This window comes from Zeus faber, assembly GCF_960531495.2.
Source record: "Zeus faber genome assembly, chromosome: 19".
In the NCBI taxonomy this organism is placed as follows: Eukaryota; Metazoa; Chordata; class Actinopteri; order Zeiformes; family Zeidae; genus Zeus; species Zeus faber.
This window is the reverse complement of record NC_137206.1, coordinates 18174880-18202860: the sequence shown is the minus strand read 5'-3', so window position 1 is coordinate 18202860 and position 27981 is coordinate 18174880. Positions and strand designations below refer to the sequence as shown.

Below are 27981 nucleotides of genomic sequence, written 5' to 3'. Positions count from 1 at the left end.
ACGCGGTTCAACAACAGGCTGCATGGAGAGCGGTGACAAGCCCGGTCCGCGGTGCACACAGGCGGCGCTGCTTTCCCCCCGAAGACCGGCGCAGTAGCGCTATGATGTGAACACGTTGTGCCCTCCCGGATATTTACTCGGAGCCCAAGTCTTTATTCGCGCGGCTCGTTTTAGGGGATCCGTTAGCAGGCAGGCTAGCTGGAGCTAGCCCTCCGTCTCTATGGTCGAGCTCCTTCCGGCTGCAGCAGCATGAGCAGCGGACTGCCCGCCTCAGCTGCTCCGCTCGGGGGGGTCGTGACGCCCGGCGGCAAGGTGAAGTTCTGCCGCTACTACGCCAAGGACAAGACCTGCTTCTACGGGGATGAGTGTCAGTTCCTGCACGAGGATCCGTCCGTGTCGAGCCTGTGCGGCGGCGGGGGAAGCCCCGTCCAGCTGTCCCTGGCCGCTGGGGGAGCGGGGTTTCCGTTGCCCGTCTCGGCGGCGGGCAGTGGGGGAGCCGGTGTACCCAAAAAGAGCGAAGCCCTCGGGCCTGCGGGCACGGCTCTGGAGGGACAGCTACTGACCAGTGAGTATGCACCGGGCCTCGGAGAAGACAGCGACCGAAACTTTGGGGCCCTCTCGGGCTTTGTTAAAATTGAGCTCGGGGATTCAGTCGGGGCCTTCAACCGGAGGGGGCAGACATGGGGGTGCTAGCAGTGGAAGGCTAGCTGTTAGCTAGAGGAGCTAACTGGCTAATTGTGGCCATGCCATATTGGCTCATTATTATTATATTTATTATGTTTTTTCTGTCGCGGTTAATTATAGTGGCGGGAAATTAACCTGTCACCGGTTTGCTTGTATGTGTGGTTAACATCAGCTATCAAACCAGTTAGCTACTGGCTAAGCTAGCCGCACACGGGACATTGTTTTTGTTCTACCTAATGTAAACAAACTAGACACCCGGAGGGAAATTTCGGTGTCACTGTTGCTCACACCAAAACAATAGGCGATAATTGTAAAGTAATAATAATAAAAAGATCAATGTTTAATAAAGCCCCAAATTAATTCATTTATATGCAAGCTGCTACTATTCGAACAATACTTAACGACTGATTGTTATCTTTACACACACACACACACACACACACACACACACACACACACACACACACACACGCACATGCCTCTTGTTCAAAGCTCCCAAAATGAATACCGCATGCTTATTTTAGTTGTTGCAGACTTTCCAACATTAGAAGTAGTGGTTCCTCTTTCCAATCTTTACCTGTTTGTCTGGGTAAACCAACTTGGTATTGTCATTATTGTAACAGTATTGTAATAACCATGACTCTCGCTATTTTAATAATTTAATAATATTGTTATAAACTAAGACCTACTCATCCATTGTATCCATTCCCCCAATAATATCGTATCAATGTTTATTGATCCTGTGCAGGAATATTCTATTTTTTATTTATAACCACAGTCAATACTGGAAACCATTCTGCCACTCAGCCCCTGCTGCGGCTTTTAGTTTAATTTATCTTGTGCATGCTATCACATTCTGTATATTTGATTTATTTTCTTCACTGTTTGTTTGTTTGACTGTTAAATTATTTTGTGCTAATAGAGAAATGCTCCAGTCCTGAGACAAGTCCTTTGTATATGAAAAATAGGGGGGGGTGGTAGCTCAGGCGGTAGAGCTGGTGGTCTAGTGATCTAAAGGTTGCTGGTTCGATCCCAGGCTCCTCCTGCTAGCATGCTGTAGTGTCCTTGAGCAAGACACTTAACCCCTAATTGCTCCTGATGGCTGCGTCCGTCGGTGTTTGAACAATTGTAAGTCGCTTTGGATAAAAGCGTCTGCTAAATGACTAAATGTAATGTAATGTAATGTGAAAATGTACTGGACAGGTTTTGATTCTGATCCATGTTACTATTTGTTTCGAGTCTAGTTTAGCCTTCAAAAATGTACATTCAGTTATATTTAACTTATAGTTGGTAGATTTGAAACTTTCCGTTTTCTCTCGTCCACAGTCCCAGGGATGGAGGGCGGGACCCTGAGTGATGCCAATCTGACCAACTCCTACTTCAGCAGCAGCTTTATTGGGGTCAACGGGTTTGGAAGCCCCGCGGAATCCAAGTACTCAATGATGCAGGTACAAGTCAAATGTTATGAAGTTGTATTGGTTTGGACTCTATTCAAATAAATGTTAAAATGTTATTTGTTCACATGCTGTTGGAGTTGCAGATGTAATGGACCAGATAGATGGATGTAGTTTCTTACAGTGTTCTGGACAAGGATTTTTTTCTTTTGGTAGAATAGCATGAGAATATACAGAGCTATGCAACGGAACTGCAAGATGCTGTTTGTCCATCAGTTGTCTGCCACATACCGTCAGGCAATTTGTTGATATATCCCACAATTGACCCACATTTTTGCTCCTCCCAAGAACATTTGCCTCACTCCATGATTGCGTCAAAGGGTATATTTAATTTAGGATGGTAATGGTTCATGTCACTGCACTTGTGTCATAGATGACGTTGCCCACGTTGACGCATGAAAACATGAAAGCAGTTGGTAACCATCAAAATCTTTTGTCTGCTGGTGTAAACATGGACAAATCCATAGTATGGTACATATACCATTTGTGCAGTTAATACCATCCACTTTTCCATGTTCCTTTCAATGCCAACCGTTTGAAGTTGAATATTGATGGATAAAGGCCATAGCATGACAAGCATGTGTTGTGGGGAACAGGGCTTTTTTTTTTTTTTTTTTTCTCTCAACCCTCTTTGAGACCAGATTTAGCTTCATCCAGATTTAATTCAAGCTCAAGCATTTTGATAGTTTCACATTTGTCAAACATGTTTTTAAGCTGTAAGTTTTTACTCTCTTGGATTGTTTTGCGTCTGCTGGTGTGTATACATTTGTGACGAATACAAATACATTGTAGAGATGTTATAACCTTGTTGATTCTCCTTTTTTCCTTTGTTAGCGAATGACCACCAGCAGCAGTTCTCCCAGTCTCCTCAATGATGGTGCCAAGAACTTCAGCCATAGCGCTCAAGGTAAAAAAACAAAACAAAAAAACATGTGTTGAGAGTTTGGCTGGGAGGATACATTAAACTCAAACAAAGATGCTCAATAGGTTCTGATTTGGAACCTGTATGACAATTTGATAAAAATGTAGCTGCATGCCGCGATACACGGGGTCCAGTTTAGTCACAGCAATTCAATCTCCTGATAAAGGTATACAGTAACATCAAATTAATTGTCAGAAATGCAATACACCCTTTTGTTATAATGGCAACACATCTGGCTTTGATGTGCCCTGTTGGGCAATGATGATGAAGTGATGCAATGACGCGGTGACGACTCTCTGTGACCAATTACAGTTTTTAGATTTCTGTGAAACACAGCATTACCCCTAACTAGAGCTGGGTGATAAAACAATCTCAATAATTTTCACCATAAAATCTTCCACAATAACGATGATACATTTCTAAGTTGTTTTTTTTCGATACAGTTCGATAGTCAATTTTCCTCTACCTACAAAGACACAGCACGGACAGCCGATCGTACAGCAGAGAAACCACATAATACGAACAGCCAGTCGTACGGGGCAGAGAAAAAACCATGTGATGTGAACAGCCAGTCGTACAGCAGAGGAACAACCATGTGACACGGATCAGCCAATGGTCTGGCCAGTGTGGGGCTCCAGGAGCACCAGTGCTTCCTCCGCTTTCTACCTGGCCGTGGCGTTCTCTGGCCGGGGAGCACACAGAGGGGATGAGACCCCTTCCCCGGAGCTGACGCACCGGGTCGTCTTCAAAAGCCAATTTGAACGCAATTTAAACACTTCTCCTCCCCAGCCGACCCCGGCACGGCCCCCATCCCCACAAAAGGAGAGCAATTAAAGAAAGAATCCGCAATTTTCGGTGCTGTCTAGTCTGACACGGTCGGAGAGTCCCTTGGTCTACTCCAAACGTCCCTGCATATAATCACAGAGCACAGAATCGGGAACTTTTCAGACTGTTCTCAGATGACGATGATAATTATATTAAAATGTATTATTTATTTTATTTATCTCCATATTTTATTTATTTGTATTTATTCAGTATTTAACGTAAAGCCATGAGAATTCACTTAAGTGTTAATAGAGCATTATTATTATTAAAATATATATCGTGATATTTTTTTATATCGGTCAATATAAAAACATATGATAACATTTTTGACCATATCGTCCAGCCCTACTACTAACATGAGTTACGATTTTCAGAGTTTCCATGGGACTCATCTCGTCTAGGGGTGTCACCATTCTCCAAATCTATGGTCGATTTGTGCCTGTGTTTGACTTGAGATTTTAAGGATTTGATTTTCAATATAAACATATGTATTTTTTTTTTTCAGCACTGATGGCTATGCCATTTTTAAGCCCCCTTCACACATAGTTCCCAGTAAATTACAGGTATAGAATTTCCGGCACTGCTAGTGATTTTGTTACTATTCACACATGCAGCTACATTCCGGAACATTTCCATTTTGCGCCTTTTCACACATGCCATGATATGGGGCGGAATAGATGGGGCAAGGGACATTCCAGCTGAAGTCTGTGTGGTCCCGTTCTGCAACCCCCGCACTGGAGAGCGACAGTCTGAGCAGCAGCGCGCTCAGCTCATTCACTTGCGCACACAGTAGATGTATGTGGACGTAGCACGCAAATAAAAATAAATATGCGCACAAAAAATATTTTGATAATTGTAAAGTTAAATTTATGAATGACTAAATATTAGGGCTGAGCAATTTGGGAAAATAATCAAATTGTGATTATTCTTATTTTTAATTTTTTTGAGACCCAACATTGCAATTTATTATGCAGTCCTCTTTTAAAGTTCCATGTCTTCTGTATTATTCACTAAACACAAGCAATAAATCATTCCATAGTATGACCAACACAACAGAGAGTGAGAGACACTCGGTTGATAAGTCCGCACATTTTTACACCCCTAGTTTGTACGTGTGTTTAAATAGCATAAATGGACTGTAATGTACACACACGCACACATAACGGCAACCGGTTTTCACAAATTCCTGCTCCAAATGTAGATCAATTTGAATCAAATTTGTACCACAAGATGTCTGAAACGCTCTAAGACCTCAGATGTCCAACGAGACCTCAACCATGGCTGTGGGCCGTGTGCCAGACACTTTTAGCCGGGGAGAAATTCCAAGCAGAAAAATAATAATAAAAACCTGAACAAAAACAATCGGTTTCAGCTGCGGGCTGGATCCCTAACTGGACCGCTGACTATTGATCCTGCTAGTTCAGTTCAGATGCTGGTCGTTTATGAATATCTCAATGGCTTAGAGCATAATACATCTCCTCTTTGTGCTTACAGTATGAACCATTAAGAGCTCTTAGGTCACCTGGGGCTGTCTACTGTGCCTAGAGTAAAGACGAAACATGGGAAAGCAGCATTTGGATATTTTGCTAAAGGTTGTTGGAACAAACGTCTGGAAGAAGTCAGACATGCCTTATTAGTAAACGTTGCTAGACTCAAAATTTTTATATTTGCAGCTGTCTTTCAGTGAATTAGCATCCTGCTTTAAATTGCCCTTTGAGCTTTTATTTTTGTGGTTTTATTATGTAATTTTATCTTTTTTTAAATTATTGTTCTTTGTTTTTATGCTGTGCCTTGTTTGTGTTCTGTAAAACACTTGAACTGACCACACACATCTTTTCTACTTCTCCTGCAGATCCCGTGAACTCTCCTACTTCTTCACTCTTCAGTGATTTTGGTGCTCTTAGCATATCGCAAAGGAGAAAGGTACATTTCTAAAAGCTGGAAACAATTTTGCTGGACATTTAAATTCTAGTACCTCCAATCCAATGAATTTATAAAGTAGACGTGGGCAGATTTACAATAAAACTGGCGATCGACTCCATCGATTGATGACATTTTTTTATTTTATTGTTTACCTGCCAGGAAAAATCAGAACATTGAAACGGTGTAATTGCAGTTTAACCTGTTCTGAAACTGGAGGAGAGAGGGGGAGAGGGGGCGGAGGCTCTCGCCCTCTCCCCTCAGAGCTGTCGAGTAACCACTTGTGATTCGATCTCACATCCCTGCTCTGTATTCAAATCTTGTGATTATGATATGGCAATATATTATATAATCTGATAAAGAAGGATTTCGATTTATTTTGTTTCCTTAGTTTCTGACTTGTATGGAAAATGAAAAACGTAACTCAGAGAATTGGAGCTGAGTTATTGTTATTATTTTTTCTCCTCCGAACAGCGTGCGCTGTGCGCGCGCGCCAGTTCCCGACTCCAGTGCCTGTGTTTTTTTAGATCCATTTATTTCAGTTTGTTTCCAACATGTATGAAACAAATTTCTTTTAATTCAACTGAGTTAAGGGACTGTTCTGTCCCGTCCCAAAAAAAACAGTGTATCCCCACTGTCCCATGCTGTCCCGTGCTGTCACTGTCATGCACACCTCTGGGTTGCTTTCCGTTGCAATTGGATTTAATTGAGTAAAAACTGGATTTTTTTTTTTGTGTAAATACTTTACTTGTAAATAATAAATTATGCATCTCTGTACCAGGGAGACCGCATTTTTCACATTACATTACGTTCTATGCGCACCACCCCTTCCTGATAAAATAGTCAATTGGTGATCGCTGCCCCCAGGGATTGCCGTTTTGCATTTTGGCGATCGCCCAGGCATATCATAAAGCATATTTAATAGCAACAATTATAAACTATAAAACAACACAATAAAAACACAAGGACAATAAAAGCAGTAAGACCATAAGAAAGGCAACTCTCTTACTGAGTTAAAAACCAAGTATGAAGATGTGTTTCACGGCAGGATTTGAAAACAGGCAGTGGAGGGGCCAGCTTACCTTACAGGGGCAACTTGTTCCAGAATCTGGGGCCTACAACTGCAAAGGCGTGGTCTCCCCTGTGCTTCAACCTTGGTCTTGGGACAACCAGAAGCAACTGGTCAGCGGACCTGCGTGATCTTGATGGGGCGTGTGGTCGTAAAAAGGTCAGAGAGATCAGTTGGAGCGCTAGCCCATTTTAGGATTCGTAGGCAAACAATAAAATCTTAGAATTAATCTTCAAACGTACAGGGGCCAGTGAAGGGAGGCCAGTACAGCGGAAAGGTGCTCTCTCTTGTGTTTCCATGTTAAAAGATGAGCTGCAGCATTCTGGACCAACTGCAAGCATGAGACGGAGGCCTGGCTAGCGCCAACTTAAAGGGCATTACGGAAGTCAAGTTGGGTCAAGATAAAAAGCACGTATAACCCTTTGAAAGTCACTAAGTGATAAAAAGGACTTTACCTTGGATAAGAGCCCCAGCTGGAAAAAGCTAGATTTGATCACTGAAAGGGTCCTTGAGACAGTCCAACAATGGTTTTAAAGAGTTTGCATCTTTCCGTTTCAAAGGCCGGTAAGTTTGAGTGCCATCTTTCATGCCTTTCATGCCATTATTCACAGGTTTCTGAGGAAACATCAAGACAAGCAGAGTGTTCTGTTTTGTGACTGAGCTTTCACTTCAGCGATTTTGTTTTGCAAATACCAGGTAGAGTATAACTGCAGTAAAATAAGTTTTGCAGGGGAAGGCTTCACCTCCATTCCTAAAGTTCACCCTGTGGGAGCTCTGCGGGTAGCGCGCACACGCACACACACACACACACACAAACACACACACACACACACACACACACACACACACACACACACACACACACACACACAGCACTTGTGTTGGGTCGTTCACAAACAATCCAATTCTTTTAAACGCTCTTTTGTAGAATGAAGGAAACCCAGTCTCGCTGGGGGATGAGCTCCTTTTTTTTTTTTTTTTTTTTTTTTTTTTGGCCAAGTTTTACAGTTTTATGTCGTGTTGTTTTAAGTTTACGTCTCCTGCCGCCGGCAAACGTTTCCCCTTCCAAGTAAGAGATAGCCTATACTCCCTCGCTCTGAGGTGCCGTGGTGGAAAAGGAGTGCATCCACTGTCATGACAGGTTTACGAAGTGAAGGCACACGCACTTGTCTGACTGAGGTTTTATTTCAATAAGTTATTTTACTATTATTTATCTGTGAAAAATACTCTTTATACCTGTTCTGCACAAAAATAACTTACGATAGTATTTTTTTTGTTTATTTTTAATTGTGAAACGTTTTTAAAGTATTATATTTAAAACAGTTAATGAAAAATAAAGTATTTGGTTTAGTATCATATTTTCACTGTTATTTATGTCATTTGCCAATACGCAGATGTTACGGTACACAAAAAGAAAGAAGAGCCGTTCTTTTGTATGGCTCTGGAACAATTAGAGCCATAAGATCCGGTTCCCTTCACATAGCTGTAATTCCCATCACTGCACTCCACACTTTCTCTGCTCTATTCTGCTGTTTTCCCGAGTATTTAACCCCCTAAATGCACACTTGGACATTACGCTTTATTTATTCGTTCATACTCATTGTCTGTGTTAACATGGTGGCTTCCCATATACATGGTTTGGAATGCATGATTTTAAATGGAGCGACAGTATCCAGGATGTTTTGGTAGGCAGAATAAAATAGCGAGGTTAAGTCCTCCCTATTAAATCCAATTTCGACGACAGTTGGCTGTAGTTAAAACTTTTTCTTTAAAGCAGTCGGTGCTCCTCCCCCTCGTCCAGTAGTCCTCGGGGAGTTAAAGTGTGTCAGGCGTTAAACATTCTGAAAATCACCGACACTCAGCCAGGTTTCAGCCACACACAAAAAAAATCCAATCCGCGGGAAGTGAAGGAATCGTTCAGAATCAATGACTTTCAAGAATAAAGGTTGAATGAGTGAATGGATGGATGGATGGATGGATGGATGGATGAATGAATGAATGCTGTCTCACGCCAGGAGTGGTACTGATGTTTTTCTTCCTGTGTGTTGCCAGACTCCTAACCCGACAGCAAGTGAGTTCATCCCTAAAGCAGCTCCACGTATGGCCACCATGGCCCAGTCCAACGTCCCCTCTTTCCCCTCGCCCCTCTTCCCCCATCCGGGGCTCAGCAGCTCCACGGCTGCCGCCCTTGCTCCAGGTGAGGCTTGTCTACACCTAGTTAATCAAACTCATCATAAGTTGACACATACTTCTTGTGCGGCCTGTGTATGTTATATTTAGAAACAACTGCAAAGCACCTATATGAGCAAACTCCTTTAGAGGAATAGTGCAAGTGCTGAGTGAACCTAGAAAGATATTTCTCAGATAATTGGTTCTCTATCTTTCTATTGTAGGCATGTCTCTTTCGGCTGGTTCCTCGCCCCTTCACTCCCCAAAAATCACCCCCCATACCTCACCTGCCCCCCGTCGGCGTAGTCACACCCCCAACCCTGCCAACTACATGGTGCCCACCAGTGCGTCTGACCAGGGAGCACACATTATCCAGAAGGAGACTGTTGGGGGGACCACGTACTTCTACACTGACAACACCCCTGCTCCAATTTCTGGGATGGTACGTGGTGCTAATGCTAAGCTGGCTCTGCAATGTTACAAGTTTACGGACAAATTAACTTATTTTTGATGGCCAAACTTCAACGAATAGAATGCAAAATTTCTCCACAAATAGGAACTCATAGATTCTTTGCCTCATTGCAGGTCTTTCCGACCTATCACATCTATCCCCCCACCGCGCCCCACGTAGCCTACATGCAGCCTAAAGCTAACGCTCCGTCCTTCTTCATGGTGGATGAACTCCGACAGGTACCCCCCCCTCTTCTTCTTATTACAGTCTCACGTAATTGTCCAGTAATTCAAATGCATGCCTGTTAATTCTACCTGTCTTACTTGTGTCAACTTCTGAGGCGATGTCTCCTTTTTGGGGGAGGGTGGGTATAACACTTGGGAAAAAGTAACGTTAAGCATTAACTGAAAGTTCTGCAAAATGTAGGTTATGATTAATATTTTCCCTAACTATTTTGTTAGCAAGTGATCTATTGCGGTTTAGTGGGAATTAAACCATGTATGTAATTCTTCAGTTATCCTTAAATTCATCTCATCCTGCGCTCTCTTCCAGGAGCTGATTAACAGGCATCTCATTACCATGGCCCAGATTGACCAATCTGAGAACCCAGGTAAAACACCAGATTTTCCCTCAATGGACCCTTCGCACAGGTTGTGGTACTGTGGTCTTTAATTTAAAGGTACAATAAGAAATATTATATTTATTCTCTACTTGCGAAAATTGACCATCATATAGTGTCGAGGATTCGCAGATGTTGTTGGTTATTGAAATGTAAAAAGCCAAAATCGCTGTGGTCATTTAGGCCTCTTCACTGTGTTGACATTAAATTGCACAAGCCTATTCCTCAGAATAGCTCCCCCCTCTCTATTAGTTGTGATACAATGTGCTCTGCAACAGGTGCTGCAGTCATTCAGAGTCTCGAAACAAAGAAGTCCCTTTGTTTAAACTAACCTAAAACAAAGAAAGCGGTGAAACTGGAATCAGATCATGAAGGAGAATCATATCCTCATATTATGATCCTCAAATTAAGTATAAATTATTTAAATATATTGAACCACAGCTGCACTCCTGAACATGGGATGGTGATTTCCTAAGGCTTTTGTTATAATATATTTTTATTTTATGTTTCATATTATCTCTCGATTGCCATGACGAGTGGTCGCACATCGCCCAGGCCTAGTTCCTCGTCTTTGTTCGTTTTATTAAATGTACGTGTCAGTGCTGTTGTGTGCATGTTGATGTTTTTCTTCTGCTTCACTGGAACCGCATCTATATTTTGTCAGGTGTTCCGTCTGAGGTGGACAGTTACCACAGCCTGTTCCCCCTTGAACCACTCCCCCCGCCTAACCGCATGCAGAAGACCAGCAACTTCAGCTACATCACTTCTTGTTACAAGGCCGTCAACAGCAAGGACGACTTGCCTTACTGCCTGAGAAGGATACACGGTGAGATATGCGGTGACGACTAGGCCTCGGCGATCGTGCACAATTACAATCGCCCATTGCTGGGCGGCACCAACGTAATGTAATGTGGCGAATGCGGCCTCCCCGTTACAGAAGTACAGGATTCAATATTTACAAGTACTTTACTAAATGACGTACAAAAAAACGCTCCAATTCTCTGAGTTAGAGTTACTAGAGCGGCAGGTATGTGCAGAGGGTGCCTGAGCACCTGCCCCCTATATCTATCTATCTATCTATCTATCTATCTGTCTATCTGTCTATCTACTTATTTCTTTATTTATCTACTTATTTCTTTTTAAATTATTTTAAATGTGAATGGGCATCTAGGTACCGGATTGTCTGGGCAAGACATGCATTTTCATGAGGAACATGTCCTCGGTGCACCCGCTATATGTGCACAGCGGAGCACTGGTCACGGGCATCCCGATTGCACACGCATCCCGGCCGTGATCTGTGCTCTGCTGTGCTGCTCCGTTTGCCAAAATGCCTAAAACCGGAGCTGTTTTTATCATATATTTATTTATTTATTTATTTATTTATTTTCTTTGAGTGCCTGCTACTCCTAATGTCTCGACAGCTCTGAGCAGCGAGAGGGCGGGAGCCTCCGCCCCCTCTCTCCCTCTCCCCTTCAGTTTCAGAACACGGTTAACTGCACTTACATCGTTTCAATGCTTGGAGTTATCCTGGCGGGGAAAAAAAGAACAAAAAAGGCGATTGCCGATTGACATTTTTATCGTAATTCTGCCCAAGCCTAGCGACGACACAATGTGATTCTCCAGGGACTGCAAAACCCTGCCCATTTCGACTGACATGGAAATTCATATTTTCAATATTTCCATAGTGAAATTGCGACACACTTTCAGCAGATGTCTCCCATCTGCTCAGTGTGTCGTGATTGCATTGGTTTCTCATGCAAATTAACTTGTTTCAAAGGTTGTTGTTTTTTTTTCCTTTGATGGTCTAACTTTCTCCATTCTTCTTTGCAAAACTGGTGTTGAAAAGTGTTATCCAGATGAGATGAACTTAACTGAAAAATGTATCAATATTGTGATATGACTCATTATATTGAGCCATATTGTTAGTAAAAATGTCTTTTAAGACCACAATCAAGTCATTTCTGAACTTCAGACTGTTCCATCTGTATCAATGCCACGTGTGTGGGAGTCTGCTACCTGCTTGATCATAATTTCCATATTGCTAGATTGATTTCAAGAGTTATCTAAAGACTTTTATTGACACTCTTGTCAATATCAAATACCTTTGACTGTGTCTTTAGGTTTCCGTCTAGTCAACACAAAGTGTATGATGTTGGTGGACATGTGGAAGAAGATTCAGCACTCCAACTCTGTGACACTGAGGGAGGTCTTCACCACCAAGGCCTTTGGAGATCACTGTGAGTGTGTGTGAGCGTGAGAGAGAGAGCGCACATGCATTTTTGGTAATGTACTGCACTTTTTTCTCAAATACTTTTTAATTTAGGGTTCATCCCTCCTAGGAGTCTACCAAAATTAAGAAAGAATTCCAAATGGTGGCTCAGTGGTCAGCACGGTTGTCTCACAGTAGGATTCTGGGTTTCAACCTGACTGGGGCCTCTCTGTGTGGAGTCTGCATGTTCTGCCCATGTTTACTTGGGTGTCCTCCAGGTCTTCTGGTTCCACCCTAAATACCTGCACGTCAGGGTTAGACATTGCTGCCAATGCCCATGAGCAAGGCATTGATCAAGATCTGCTGTAGGTCTCCGGGAGCGGCTACATGGCGGCCCACTGCTCCTAGATACGTAGGGTGCTAGGATTGGTTAAATGCAGAGAAGTAATTTCTTCCAGAGGGATTAATAAAGCGTGTTAAAAAATGTTTTTGGGAAAAAAAAAAATGTTGTTATAGAGATTGTCTTGTTTGTATTAAATTACAAATTTTGTTGAACAAAATTTGTGCTTAAAGTGAGTTGTGCAAATCGTCTGACCGGCTGTGTTTGTTATTTTAGCGTTGGTGTTCTCTTACGACTTCCACGCGGGCGCTGAGACGATGTTCAGCAGGCACTTCAACGACCCGACAGCGGACTCGTACTTCACTAAGAGGAAGTGGGGTAAGACACGTCCTTCACACCGGTCCTCCCTTTTGCCACCTTGGACCCACACCAGTTTCACCCACACGCCTTATAATCCACCCTGCAGCTTTTCACAGTTTTCTCTTGTAGTTTGTGTTTTGTTTACTGTAATTGGTCTGTCGGGGTGTGGATTCATGGACTGCATCGCGTGTCAGGGTGGTGCAGTTAGTATTGGAACTGGCGAAGCATGCTATCAGTAAAAATGTGGCGTATGAGTGTTACTGAGTATTTAAGATGATGGTTATTTTCCAGCTGGGCTCCAATCCACTTATGTTTGGTTTATTAAGTACTGACCTGCATCACCAAATGTGGCTTATCTTGTCGTGGTCTGTATTGAAAGTGCTGTGGACATATTATCATGTGAGTCATTTCGGGTTCTCAGTCAAACAATCTAAACCTGAGCTTCAAATCAAACAATCTAAACCTGAGCTCCTAATCGAACCATCGACATGACATGGGGCCCTTTAAAGGATTGCTCATTCTAAGTGACTGTGTACTAGATAGTACACAGTCAGGAAATAATAATGTCACATGTGAGGTGATGTGAAGATACCAGGAAATTGGTTACTCATGAAGCAAACTGGCGCTAATAAGAAAGAAACGTTGAAAGGGAATACAACAACCACCCTAAAAACACTGATAGTTAAGCGTTTGACGGATGAAAGGAGGCGAAAGATCACAGTGTTTCATACAGGAATTGTAGTGAAACAAACCGAGGGGTTCAGTCTTGTGATCTGAGCGACCGTCAATTTGCCTGTTAATTTTTTTTCACAATTGTAATAGGAACGTTGACTGGTCAGTCACATTGAAAATTGGTATTACCTAATGGGCTTATTTGTCTAGCATATGCTTTCTCGTGGAGCCTCCAGTGGGTTACCGTGGCAGTTGGTCTGTCTGGCTGTGACAGAGCCGCATAGAGCCTGAGAGGAAGCTGTGGCTGAAAGTGATCCTGAGGCAGGTGCTGCTGCTTCTACCTGCAGGGACGCACAGCGGAGGAAGCAAAACTCTGACACCAGTAGGAGAAATAAGAAGTTTGTCAGGTTTCATAGCAGCAATCCCTATCGCGCACCATCGTCAAACCGCAATGCAAACAGCAGCTTCAAGTTTTCCTGTAATGTCAGTGGGCTGTCTGACGCCTTTTAAAAATATCTGTCATAGCGCTATCAGGACAAATGTAGCTTCCTTTTTTTTTTTGAAATGCAAATAGATTGAAATGAGTTGCACGGCTGTAGGGTGCAACTGATGGAAACGCAATCAATACCAATGTATTTATTGCGTTGTTTCTAACATTAGTGTAACATTTATTATGATTGTGGAATCCAATTGTGTCAGCTCTAACTAGTTGAACATTTTGATGAATCCTGAAAATAGCATTAAATAACAAAGCTCATGCGGGCAGAGGTGCACGCACAAAGAACGTAATCTAATGCGGCAAATGCGGTCTCCCCATTGCAAAGTACAGGATTTATTATTTACAAGTAAAGTACTTACACAAAAACATCCAGTTTTTTTAAATGAAGTCCCATAGCAATGGGGAGACGTGCGTTTCCTCGTTGCTATTTTCCAAGTTCCAAGTTCTCTATGACATTATATTATATATTGCTATATTATAATGACAATATTTGTATGTGTGTGTGTATGTGTGTGTGTATATATATATATATATATATATATATATATATATATATATATATATATATATATATATATAGCAGGGAAGTGAGATCCGATCACAAGTGGTTATTCAACAGCTCTGTGTGGAGAGGGTGAGAGCCTACGTCCCTCTCTTCCTCTCCGCTCCAGTTTCAGAACACGGTAAACTGCACTTACACCGTTTCAATGCTCGGCTCTTTCCTGGCAGATAGAAGAAGAAAAAAATAGTCTGTATTCAATGTCTGTTGTGATCCATGAGGTCGATCACCGATTGACGATTGAATCGTAAATCTTCCCAAGCCTACTGCATTATGCAGACCTGCCCAACTGTATTTTGTGTACCAACTACACAATCTTAATCAAAGTATGCAGGTACGAAATGCCAGCTTAAACTACGGGAAAACAATAAAAAATAAAAAAATATACATACATTTTTTTTTTTTTTTTTATGTATATATATAATGTAATTTAATGATAGAAATCAATCAATACAAAACAATACTGTACATTTATTGGGTTTTTAAACTACACTCCTACATTGGACCAGATTTTACAACCTGTGGTTCTGTAAGCCCTCCCTCTCCTCTGTGGTACTTTAGTATCCACCGAGGTGTAACCCTGCATTGTGAGGTAAAATGGGAAGTGGGAGAGGTGTAATAAAGCACAAAAATGTTTACCATAGGGTGAAAATATAAAACGTGAGATGCACCGATTGATCGGCCGGTGACCGGAATAGGTTGGTTTTCAGTGGTCGATTAGTGTCAGATATATTTGCCGCTTCTGTGCCGGTCAAATTTACACACTCGATTCAGTTCTTATGTACTGTACTCGTAAAAATGCTCCAATACTCAAACCCCATACCAACATAATCAAACGTAGTTGCGTTGTTGACGCTCCAAAAAAGAGAAAATAAATAAAATGTTGGCTGTTTGGAGGTACTTCAAGGGAAACAAAGATTAGATGAATGATATATTTATCGCCTGACAATATTCTAACATTGTGCAGACTGCTTAATCTATCACTGTCACAGCGGAGCTCTAGTCGTGATGAAAAGTTTGACTCTTCTTTTGAGACTTGGTTCTTGACGAGTCACTCAGTAAATCGAGTCGTTTGATTTGATTCACATGGTTTAACGCGCGTAGAGTGAATGAGGACTCCCAGTGAATGACAGTGAGAAGCGTCAGCCATTTATTTGTTTATTTTTTTGTGATGATTGCAATTTATTTGCAAAGTACCATATAAATGTCATAAATGTACACTCACTGGCCACTTTATTAGGTACACCTTGCTAGTACTGGGTTGGACCCCCTTTTGCCCTCAGAACTGCTTTAAAAACCTGCTGCAGATTTGCCGGCTGCACATCCATGATGCAAATCTCCCGTTCCACCACATCCCAAAGGTGCTCTATTGGATTGAGATCTGGTGACTGTGGAGGCCATTGGAACACAGTGAACTCATTGTCATGTTCAAGAAACCAGTTTGAGATGATTTGAGCTTTGTGACATGGTGCATTATCCTGCTGGAAGTAGCCATCAGAAGATAGGTACACTGTGGTCATAAAGGGATGGACATGGTCAGCAACAATACTCAGCTATGCTGTGGCATTTAAACCATGCTTAATTGGTGCTAAGGGGCCCAAAGTGTGCCAAGAAAATATCCCCCACACCATAACACCACCAGCACCAGCCTGAACCCTTGATACAAGGCAGGATGGATCCATGCTTTCATGTTGTTTATGCCAAATTCTGACCCTGCCATCGAAATGTCGCATATTATTGTTATTTGAGTTACTGTTGCCTTTCTATCGTCTCCAACCAGTCTGCCCATTCTCCTCTGACCTCTGACATCAACAAGGCATTTTCATCCACACAACTGCCCCTCACTGGATATTTTCTCTTTTTCTGACCATTCTCTGTAAATCCTAGAGATGGTTGTGCGTGAAAATCCCGGTAGGTCAGCAGTTTCTGAAATACTCATACCAGCCCATCTGGCACCAACAACCATGCCACGTTCAAAGTCACTTAAATCCCCTTTCTTCCCCATTCTGATGCTCGGTTTGAACTTCAGCAAGTCATCCTCACCATGTTTACATAACTAAATGCAATGAGTTGCTGCCGTGTGATTGGCTGATTAGCTATTTGTGTTAACAAGCAATTGAACAGGTGTACCTAATAAAGTGGCCGGTGAGTGTATATTTGCCCTTAACGTGAAAGTGATGTTCATTTGAAGTTTGAACTGGACATTTCCATGTGAGTTATATGTTCGGTCCTACTAAAACTCAGTAAGCATTACAGGTTGAATTACACTGAAACTTGGTGACAGTCCCATATTAGATTTTATTGCAACTCAGTGACAGTTTCATGTTCTATTATTGTTCCATAGCGAAAAATGAACAATAATAAATAGTGTCAAAATCGGCAATCTCACTATTGTGGTAACTGAAAATTGCAGCAATGGTCTGTATGTGCAGCTGTCCAGTGACGTGAGCGTGATCAGATCACAGGATGTATTTGTCATTGACGTAGAGCAGATCGGAAATTGGATTCAGCAGGTCAGACAAAAAAAATTTAAGATAAAAAAAATCTGAAATTGGAATCGGCCAAGACAATCGGTGCATATCTAGTCGGTAAACATGTTCGGTAACTTAATGAGATGATGCATTTCCAGGGGAGTATCCTAGTGAGATTAATTAGTTTACTATATATAGTTAGCCGTAGTAGCTTGCATACAATGGGATAAGCCTGGTAACGAGCGGCTACGGTGTGAATAACCGATGGAGTCATTTAGCTGCAGTACCTCAAACACCACGGAGACTCCCTGTTACACTGTGTGTGGCACTCAAAATGCATTATGGGAAAGTGAACTTGAACGTGTGACAAGGAAGCTGACAACACTTCTAGTGATACTGATATTGTATTCCTGTGGCCGAAACTATGAACATTTTGCAGGTCAACATGAACCTCCGCCGCCCCGGCAGCACGCAGGCCTGCTCCCAGAATCTCTCATATGGGCGTACATAGTCCAGCTAAGCTCCGCCCTCCGAACCATCCACACTGCCGGCCTCGCCTGCCGTGTCATGGACCCCAGCAAGATTCTTATCACCGGCAAGACCAGGTATATACACCCAGTATAGACATTTTCATGTATCTATCTATGCCTTTTAGAGAAGGTGTACTTTATATGCCCTTTATAACTACAAATGTCTCGGCTTAGAAGGTGTCCATACTTTAACAGTAAATGCGAGAAAGCGGAAACACTCTCGCTTCAGGCTTCCCTATTTTACTTTTGAGGTGACGCCCTCAAAAGCGTTTCCACCTTTTGTGTGAAACTGTGCGGCTGATTTCAAGCTGACCTTCCTCTCTCTGCAGGTTACGGGTGAACTGTGTTGGTGTGTTTGACGTCCTAACATTTGACAACAGTCAGACCAATCACCTCGCCCTGATGCCGCAGTACCAGGTACTTTGTTCACCGTCAAGGTCGGGACTACTGGAGATATTCGTTTTTTTTTTTAAATTTGTTTTTTTTTAATTTTTAGTTTTTTTATGTTGCATCTACTGAATCATTTGTTGTGTGGTTGGGGGTTGGAAGGGCTTTGTCACACGGGGTATATTTACAGGCACACAATCCCTTGGTTACCGTGAATTTTCAGATTTGGATTACGACTCAATAAAAGGAGTTAATATAGGTAAAAATTACGGTATTACTCATATAATTACTGCTAAATTATCATGTCGCTTTAAATGGATTCAGTATAAAGTCAGCTTTGCTGTTGAGAAAAAGATCCCGCATAAACTTTCCGATTGTGGATATGATCGCACTGCTCATCGGTGCACTTCTACTCCCAACCTCAGATGTTGATTATAGTAGCAGCAATTAGGGTCTCACGTAGAGCCTTGCACTTGCTTTTTCTCATGCTGCCATTTGTTTTACCAACAACTACAGATGTCAACATGCTGTAGGTTTGAACAGATCCCTTCTGTGATAACCAGACTGTATTCATTTCACAGTTGCGACAGTTAACCTCTTGCCACGTTGCAGTGTATAAGTGTACCCACTAATGTGCGTTTGCTTTAATGTATTTATGTGTGTGTGTGTATGCACAGCAAGCAGACCTAATCTCCCTGGGCAAAGTGGTGCTCGCTTTGGCGTGCAATTCTCTGGCTGGCATTCAGAGGGAAAACCTGCAGAAGGCCATGGAGCTGGTGTCCATCAACTACTCTTCAGACCTCAAGAACCTCATTCTGTAAGGACGCTTAATGCAGTGCAATGGGTTTGGTCAGAGGGCCATAAACTGCAGACTGGTAATCCACCTTGCAAATAAATGTTCCTCTCAGGCTTTACGGTTGATATGCACATCCACTGAAGCTAAGTTCTCATTTGGTGCTGCTTCCCTTTTTTATACTATAATAGAAAAGATCATGTTTCTCTCTGGTTTGTATTTCATCTAGTCTTAGGCTTTATTGGAGGAAAAAATATATCACAATTATCACTTAAGATGACTGTTTTAATGTGTTGTGTCTTTATTACGGGTGTGCCAAACAACAAATTCACACTACTACAGCCGTGATGCAAATTTAATTTAGATGACATACAGACGTCAAAGATGAGACAAATTAAATATGTGCAACCATAAAGTCAAAGGTTAACAAAGACACCACATGTCTTTCCCTCTTTTTAAATACGTACTTGAAGAACTATTGGCACATTTAGGATTTTAGAATTATCTTTGAAACAAGGAGAAACAGATTCTGAATTGGTAGTCACATTATACTTCATGTTGTGATCGTTTTATAATAATATATACTATATTCAAATAATATATAAAAAATATAATGAGGTGTGAAAACCATCACAAACAAAGCTGCGTGGAGGGTTCAGCTTTATCTTGGTCAGATCACCTTGTCGGTTTCAAGCAATCGCAGACTTTCAAATTCAACAGGGCTCGACGTAAGTATAAATCATTTGATGTTAAAAAATTAGGTCTAAATGACCAATTATCTCCAGTCCAGTGCATTTAGATAGTGAGGAAAAATTAGCTTACAGTTAAAATCCATATTGGTGTCAAATTAGAATTGGGTGCCTGAGTCACTAGAATAGGAACGTAACGGTATCAAGCAACCATGGTTGTGAGCCGTGATCCTTTCCCTGTAATGCTGTTCCCACGGTAGATAGCCGACACGTTCCAACTAGCCCTGACAAGCGCCGCATCGGAGGCTTTACCATGTGTTTTTCTATTTTAATGTCAGCTTTTTATTATTGAATATACTAAAAACAAAGGGGGGAAATGAATACTGTGAAATACCGTGTACTGCAGTATTTTGTCCGATACGTACCGTACTGTGAAATTCCATACTGTTACATCCCAACACTAGACATGTACACATGTTTTACAACGCGTACCTCTGCACAAACCTTTTTCTCTTTGTGTGTGTGTGTGTGTGTGTGTGGGTGTGTGTGTGTGTGTGTGTAGGTATCTGCTGACCGAGCAGTCTCGCCTGCGAAGCGTCAATGACATCATGCCAATGATTGGGGCCCGGTTCTACACTCAGCTGGACGCGTCGCAGATGAGGAATGATGTAATCGAGGAAGACCTGGCCAAGGTGCGTGCACTGGTTCATCATCCACACGCGCGCACACACACACACACACACACACACACACACACACACACACACACACACACACACACACACACACACACACACACACACACACACACACACACACACACACACACACACACACACACACACACACACACACACACACACACACACACACACACACACACACACACGAGAAGTACTTAACTCCTGAACGGTTGGAAAAGTTTTCCCCTTCCCACACACAATAAATTAATGATGAATGAGCACATAAATGGATGTGTTTCAGCCCATGTTTCCCAGATATATTCCGGCGGCGAGTCGCTTGGGGGAACCGTGGTGTTAATTTGAGAGGCAGGTGTGAACACACAGGATGTTGTGAATACTATGCTGCCTTGTCTCTTGTTTCTTTTCCTGTGTCAAATCGTTGATGGTGTGAAACCGCTGAGCCAACAATTCGTCCTTCTGGTTAATGCCTTGTTTACGCCTGGTTTACTTCCTCATTTATTTTATTTCCCATGACTACCATTTATAAGACACAAACAATGTTGTTGTTTTTTATTTTGCAGCCTCTGTCCAAAGACCTGTCATATTGCCTTTCTTAAAAACAGTCATGATGCATCTACTTCAACATGAGACCCTTCCGAAAATGATAGGATGTGACCATACAACGAAAACCCATCCTTGGGTTTATTCAGTTTTATTCTTGTACAAATTTGCTTATGTGGATTTAAACACTCACATTTTTATGAAGTAAATAGTAAAAGAAAGAAGAAAAATCCAGGAAAACAAATAAAAATAAATTAATAACTTGGTACCATGATATCGTAAATGCTTCTGTCCAAAATGATCATCTTTGCTTTGATTACAATCGTGACTAGCTATTTCCACTCTATAGAAGTACCCTTTTATTGAAACTGTAAATCATTACATCTGATGAGTAAAATGAATTTGATTGTAGGAGGTGCAGAACGGCCGTCTCTTCCGCTTGTTGGCGAAACTGGGCACCATCAATGAGAGGCCAGAGTGAGTATCAGACTGTAAAACCGACATTAAAGCTGATTTACACTGAATCGGACAAACGACAGCAACAGACATCATTTGATTTGTTGTTGAGAGTCTGAAACGGCACACTAAAAGCTACGGCCCTCTGCAGTGTGGAGGTTTTTGTATCCCACGTAGGGTTTTGATTGATTTTTTTAAATGTTTCCACTTTGTGACACATTTAGGTCCGCCGCTGTCGCTCAGTAAAGCCATGGGCACACTACACTTTTCAAAGTCGTCAGATCGCTGTTTTGTTCACACTACACAACTTTCTGTCTTGTCAACGGGAATCTTGTACCCCTTCCTGCTGCGCCGGAAACCTGGTAACACCCACTCATATCCCGACATTTGTCATTACTGTAGTGGGAAAGGTTTACACACGGGTTTCAGTCCTGGGTCAGATCACCCCGCAAAAGACTGCTGCTCCAGCTCCGATCGGCTCTGATGTAAAATAGAAAATTTTATTGTCATTAAACGAATAGTTTTAGTCTAATTTTCGCTCCTTTACCTCCAGGATGCAGACATTGGTGTATTAAATAGACAGGAATATATCATTATATCCAATTTAGAATCCTAAAATCAAAATCAGAAGTTTTTTTTTTCCCCCCACATGTGGGACCATGAAATGTTTTGAGTGTGGGGACTGCTCCGGGGGACCACAGCGGATAACCCCGCGCTCCTCCCTGGGCTTCGAGCCGCTCCAGCGCAGCCCCAAGCCGGTCTCCGCGCCGTCTCCGCTCCCCGCCGCTAAGGGGCAGGTGCGCGCACCGCGTGTCAGCCGCTGCGGCGCTCGGGTGTGGGCATGGATAATCGCTGCTTCTAGTTGGGTTTTAGTGTTTGGTCGTTCACAAACGATCCAACTCTTGGATTGAACGGCTCAAAATACACCCCCCCCCCCCCCCCCAGGTTTTGCAGTTTTATGTTGTTGTTGGTTTAAGTTGCTGTCTCTACTATTTTGTTCCCGATCACACTGGAACCATGTGATGCCCCTTTTCCGGCATGTTCATGACGCCGAACATGACACACAGAACAGCATTTCTCCTGGCAATGGGAAAGGGTCAATCGCCTATTTTTTGCGGGTTTACCCACGTTTAAAAAAAACCCGGGTATACCCACTAATTTTGGTGTAAAAACTGTATTGAAGTCATTATGGTTTCACATTTCATGACTGATGAAATTAGGAGAAATCCCCGACAAGTCTGTTGGGTCTCCAAACTACGCTTTGTCACCTAAACACACAAGAAAAGTGACTCCGCAGATACCATGCGCGGGACGGGATATTTTTTTTTTAATCGATTCTTGATCACAGTAACTGACCAGATCACTGACCAGAATGCCAGTAATTCCACAGGTGTGGCGATGAAAGCGGGAAATAAACCTGACCATCCCCCTGTGCTCTAATGCAGAGGTTCCTGCATTCGAGTCGGGAAATTTTTCTTGAGTTTTTATTTGCTTTCTTTTGAGAAAAGATCACTCTGGTCGGAGCTGTGGTACTGTGCATAATGCGCCGTACTATATTTTAGCATTAGAATTTTGAATATATTCAAATGTAAAAAATAATAAAGCAAACATATTCGAATGGGAGTATAGGGTAATATCTGGAGCCCTATTATGCATATATGATAATGATGTTAAAGTCGGGTGCACCATATTCACTATGAACAAATCTCTAGCTCAGTGCAAAATGTCAGCATTCTTTTCAAACATTATTTAAATGGAAGTTCTCCCAATTATTTCAAATAATAAATGTTCAGCTGACCAAGCTTCAATCATGTTACTGTACCGGAGAGGACACCGGGACGGACACATCTCTAGTGAAGGAGAAATCTAGACTGGTCCGACAATCTGATCTGTGGTCGGATACAGTGTAAAGGAGGTTTCAGCGTTACGGGCATGGCGTGGTTCCTAATGTCTGTGTGTGTGTCTGTGTGTGTCTGTGTGTGTGTGTGTGTGTGTGTGTGTGTGCGCGTGCCAGGTTTCAAAAGGACCCCACGTGGTCTGAGACGGGCGACCGCTACCTGTTGAAGCTTTTCCGGGACCACCTGTTCCACCAAGTGACTGAAGCTGGGACCCCCTGGATTGATCTCAGCCATATTGTCTCCTGCCTCAACAAAGTCAGTCCTCTCTGTTCCTTCCTGTTTCTCTTCCTTTTCCAGGGCTCCAGACGGCGACATTTAGTCGCATTTTGCAACTGTTTTTGGAGACAGTGCTACTAAGTGTTATAACTAGGAGCACCAGCGCAACTTGCCTATATGCTGACCGTTTTTTAAGATCCTCATCGTATATAGTGAAACACAAGGAGGGTGTGTGTGAGTGAGAGCTGAGGCTCTTGCAGTGTCCACAATATCAACATTGACCGCCACACACACACACACACACAACGGACTAAGTACCACTATGGCACCGGTCCCTATACAATCGATATTGACCGAATCGCAAAGCAGATTTCGGTGCCTCATTTCGGTGCCATGCCCGAGCTGCTGGTTGAGATATCGAACCTCCGGTGCTCCAAAAACTGCCACACATGCCTTCACTAAACATTATCGTTTGGAGGGTCGTAAAAGTTTTCACTACCCATAACGTCCGGTTCATACAAACTCAGTTATTTGTTAACATGTAACATGTGAAAAGTAATTAAGGACAAATGGGTTTTGTTCATAAAAAATCTCTTAAATAGAAACCGATCAAATTATTATTTTTTTAATGACTTAATGATTTCTTTCTTTTAAAGCACTACATCACGTTTTCCTTTGAAACAAAACAGCGTATTGTTATTTCTGTAAATTGTCTATTTAAGACCAACGCCTTTATTAGTAATACACTTAAGGGGGAAATCATATGAATGTGTTGTGCTGCATGATAATTTCAGTGGTGTGCTCCTAAATTTTGTGCTGGTGCTCCTAAACTTTTCAGTAGGGAGGACCAGCGCTACTAGTAGAGAAAGTGAGACTGGGGCCCTGTTTTCTGTCCCCTCCCTTTGTTCCGCTCTCCATTAAGCTGTGAAGTGTTTTCTCTTTTCACCTCCCAACTGATAACCTCTTTGTCATGGCAGCAGTTTTTAGACTGCTGTCTCTTGCTGGGGTGCTTTCCACCTTTTTATCTGATGCTTGTGGGAGTTGCTCTCAAAATGACAAACGTGAATGAATTGATCAATCTCAGATGTTAGACCATTTGAACATATTTGACATATAAACAAATTACTGTAATTGTCCATGGGATGATAGTTTTCGGGGGGTTTGTGAAAGGCAGCACGATTTTGCCGTTTTCCCAGCATTGGCTGTGTTTAATGCAGGCTGGACCCCTAATAATGCAGCGAGTTAAAAAAAAAAAAAAAAGCATGTGAAAGCAAAATACTTATTTTTAAATGTATTATTTTAACTGATTGTTTTTCCTCCATTTTGCAATTGGTAGGAGCTTGATGGAAAAGCTTTAAAAAATATAACTTCCCTTTTACATTGACCCTTCCATTTAGTGTTTTGTAGCAGTCTTTTAAACATCATACAGCTGTCAAACTGATTACTTAATCGCTCGATCGCACTTATTTTGTCAATTTGATAGATTCTACAATGTTTCCATCCAAATTTATATGGAATAGTAAGTCAGTGTTGCAACAAATAAGATGTGAATTAAGTGTGTTTCCATTAGTTTTGGTTGCGACAATTGAATTGGCTCGCTTCTTTCTGCACTCTTGAACCTGTTCTAGTTTAAGCTCTCTGATGTTGTGCGTGTTTGTTTTTTTTCCGATAGTAGAACCACATTTCACTAATGATTTCATTATGGGGTGTCTGTGTGTCTGTGTGTCTGTGTGTGTGGGGCTAGCTGGACGCGGGGGTGCCTGAGAAGATCAGCCTGGTGTCCCGTGATGAGAAGAGCGTCCTCGTGGTGACCTACTCGGACCTGAAGCGCTGCTTTGACAGCACCTTCCAGGAGCTGCAGGCCTCCGCCACCGGCCCCCTGTAGCGCCCCCTCCAGGCCCGCGGTTGGAAATGCCCGGACCTGGAGCACATTATTGCACTACAGTGGAGGACCAGGCGCATCGAGGTGACATCGTGGGCGCGGCAGAGGGGCAGAGCTCGCTGAATCTCAGTCACATACACTGTCCCTGTCCGCCAGGAAGGCTTTTTTTCTAAAGTGTATTTTTTTATTTTTCCTAAACCCCACAGCTGCAAATACGAGATAAAAAGAGGAAAAAAAATGGACAAATGTGGAAGCTGTGACAAACAAGTATGATAACATTTTTTTGATTTGGGGAACAAAATGTCTGAAACAAACCATGTGGTTTTGAACTTTTTTCCTGCTTTTGTTGTTTATTTCTACATTTTTTGGGGTTTATTTTTCTGAGGAGGATGCACTAAGATTTTATTTTTTTTGCTACTTTTTTTATTTTTATGAATATGTGTGAGTGGCCTACAGGGTGTACAGAGTTTAAGTCACAAACACAGACATAAATATGAGAGAGGTCTTAAGAGGTAAAACAAACAAACAAACAAAAAAAATAACGAAAACGAAATTCCCGCTTTCTCATTGACCTCAGCCCTCCATAGCGACGCACTGGGAGACGGGGCACGCCACTCCACACCTCTAACAGGGGCGGAGGGTGAGCTCGCCTCCCCCGTGGTTGTTGGTGCTGCCTGTCCCCCCTCAGAAAGGACAAACCACTGGGGTGGGAGAACGGGGTTGTGTAAAAAAAAAAACAAAAAAAAAACAGGAAAAAAAAAAAACACCAAACGATGGGGGTGGTTGGCCATTAAATTACCCAGACATGGGTGTTGGCAAGGGGTATGTCATGTTACATTATTGGGGAGGGGAAGCGGGGTATGGGAGCAAAAGGTGGTTCCTGTCGGCACTGAGGAAGGGGTCTTCTCTCGATGCTGTCTTACAAAGTATTTGCTCCTGACCCAAAGTCACGCAGCAGCAGCAGCAGCAGCAGCAGCAGCCGTCTGGTTAAACGGACGCCATAAAGGAGTTTGGATGTGAAGCCGCTTGGGACGGGTCGTTCTCTGTTCGGCACTTGGGTGTAGCCCACGTATGCAGCTTATTCTGGAGGCGGAGCCACAACTGCCTCTCTGTGGAATGTCCTTATTTGGTTTTCTCCTCCAGTCCGTTTGACTTTTTCTTTTCACACCTCTGACATTTCTCCTCCTCTTGTACTCACCTCCTCATTTCGTCATCCTTCCTCAGGCTCTCCCCCCCCCCCCCTTTGGGCGGTTCTGGCCCCGCTTTAGAACTTGAGGATACAAGATGCTTTTTTGTGATGACTTTTCTAGCTGGGTTTTCTGTTGTTGTTTTTTTTTTTTTTTTTTTTCTCTTTTCTTTTTTTTTTTTTTTTTTTTTTTTTTTTTTTTGCTCAGCTGTTATGCAGGGATGCATGATGGGGGAACAGGAGTGCAATTTTATTTTATTTTTTTATCCTTTTGCCTCAACAAAACTATTCTGTGGACCAATTCCAGCAGGGGTTTGGCGGGGTTGGGATGTGGGGGTGGGGGTGGGACGGTGATGAAATATGGGCAAAAATAGAAACGGGGCGCCAACGATTTTGTTTTATTTGACTTTTTTAAGATCAGTGACAACCCCCCGTCGACCCCTGACCCCGCAGGAAGGGGGCGCTGGTTGTTTGCTCTGACTCTGATGGCGTGGACTTCTCTCAGGATGACGGACAGCTGGAGGGGCCCAGTGACTGAATGTGTTTGGCCGTCATTGGTCGCCTTCTCTCCAGTCAGATAGATGAGCTACGGTTGAGCAGGGGCGGGGGGGGGGGGCGTCTTCAGAAGGGGGTGGGGGGGGAGGTGGATTTGGGGAAGGGAAGGTGTAGTCAAGATCAAGGGACCAATGGGTTGCCCTTAAGCACGGCACGCGACGATTCAGTCGAGTTGATTGTCCCAGACGTGGTATTTTATTTTCTCCATCAGTATTCTTCCAATTCAAAGCGTCTGGTTTTCGTAAACAAACAGTCGGTTTAAGCCCCGTGCGCCCTCAAACTGTCACACTTTTTTTTTTTTTTCTGCTTTTAAATCCTTCATCCTGATACCCCCCCCCCCCCAAGGCAAAGGTGAAGACAGGCTTTGTACCAAATCGGGAAGAATCATACGGATGGAACACATTGCCAGATTTTATTTCCTCCTTTTTTTTTTTTTAAAGAGACAAGCAGAGGTGAGGGGCAATGTTGAGGACAGCGTTTTTGGCTGCAGGCTCCCTTCACTTTTAACGTCGTACTGAGGGAACACGGATCGTGCTTAAAGGCAACCCAAGGGACCTGGGCCGTGTTAGATCCTATACTACTTCCTCATTTTTTTAGTAAAATGAACAGACAAAAACATACTTTGGTGAATGTGGTGCTTTAGAATATCCTCAAAACACACAAACAGAAACACAAAACTCTTTACGGAAACACAAAACGCCACAACTCAGCGCTCATATCACCATCTTCCACATCACAACACACTCCAGTCATATTTGTGGTAACCTTCTCTCCCCCACATCCACACACCTACAATCACCATCTTGGTATGTTTTTTGCCCCTCTTGTGTTCATTGTCTCAAATTTTGCAATATTTGTGTGTACAGCAGTATTTTAATAAAGAATACCAAGAATTAATAAAGAATACACATTTCTTTATATT

General features: G+C 42.6%; 1 protein-coding gene across 1 annotated transcript; it reads left to right on the top strand.

Moving 5' to 3' along the window:
- Window positions 1–240: 240 nt before the first annotated feature.
- pan3 (poly(A) specific ribonuclease subunit PAN3) lies at window positions 241–26700 on the top strand. Its single transcript, XM_080020673.1, has 18 exons — window positions 241–565; window positions 2011–2132; window positions 2973–3045; window positions 5738–5808; window positions 8927–9071; window positions 9268–9485; window positions 9629–9733; window positions 10047–10104; window positions 10778–10939; window positions 12234–12350; window positions 12939–13040; window positions 17663–17828; window positions 18083–18170; window positions 18818–18957; window positions 20185–20314; window positions 21279–21343; window positions 23337–23475; window positions 25181–26700. The coding sequence occupies exons 1-18, from the start codon at window positions 250–252 to the stop codon at window positions 25319–25321; spliced, it is 2358 nt and encodes a 785-aa protein (XP_079876799.1). The 5' UTR covers window positions 241–249; the 3' UTR covers window positions 25322–26700.
- Window positions 26701–27981: the final 1281 nt, after the last annotated feature.

Coding starts and splice junctions, on each gene's coding strand:
- pan3 (XM_080020673.1), top strand. CDS start 250: ATGAGCAGCGGACTGCCCGCCTCAGCTGCTCCGCTCGGGGGGGTCGTG. Junction 3,046..5,737: donor CTTCAGCCATAGCGCTCAAG/GTAAAAAAACAA, acceptor CTTCTCCTGCAG/ATCCCGTGAACTCTCCTACT. Junction 20,315..21,278: donor TCGAGGAAGACCTGGCCAAG/GTGCGTGCACTG, acceptor ATTTGATTGTAG/GAGGTGCAGAACGGCCGTCT.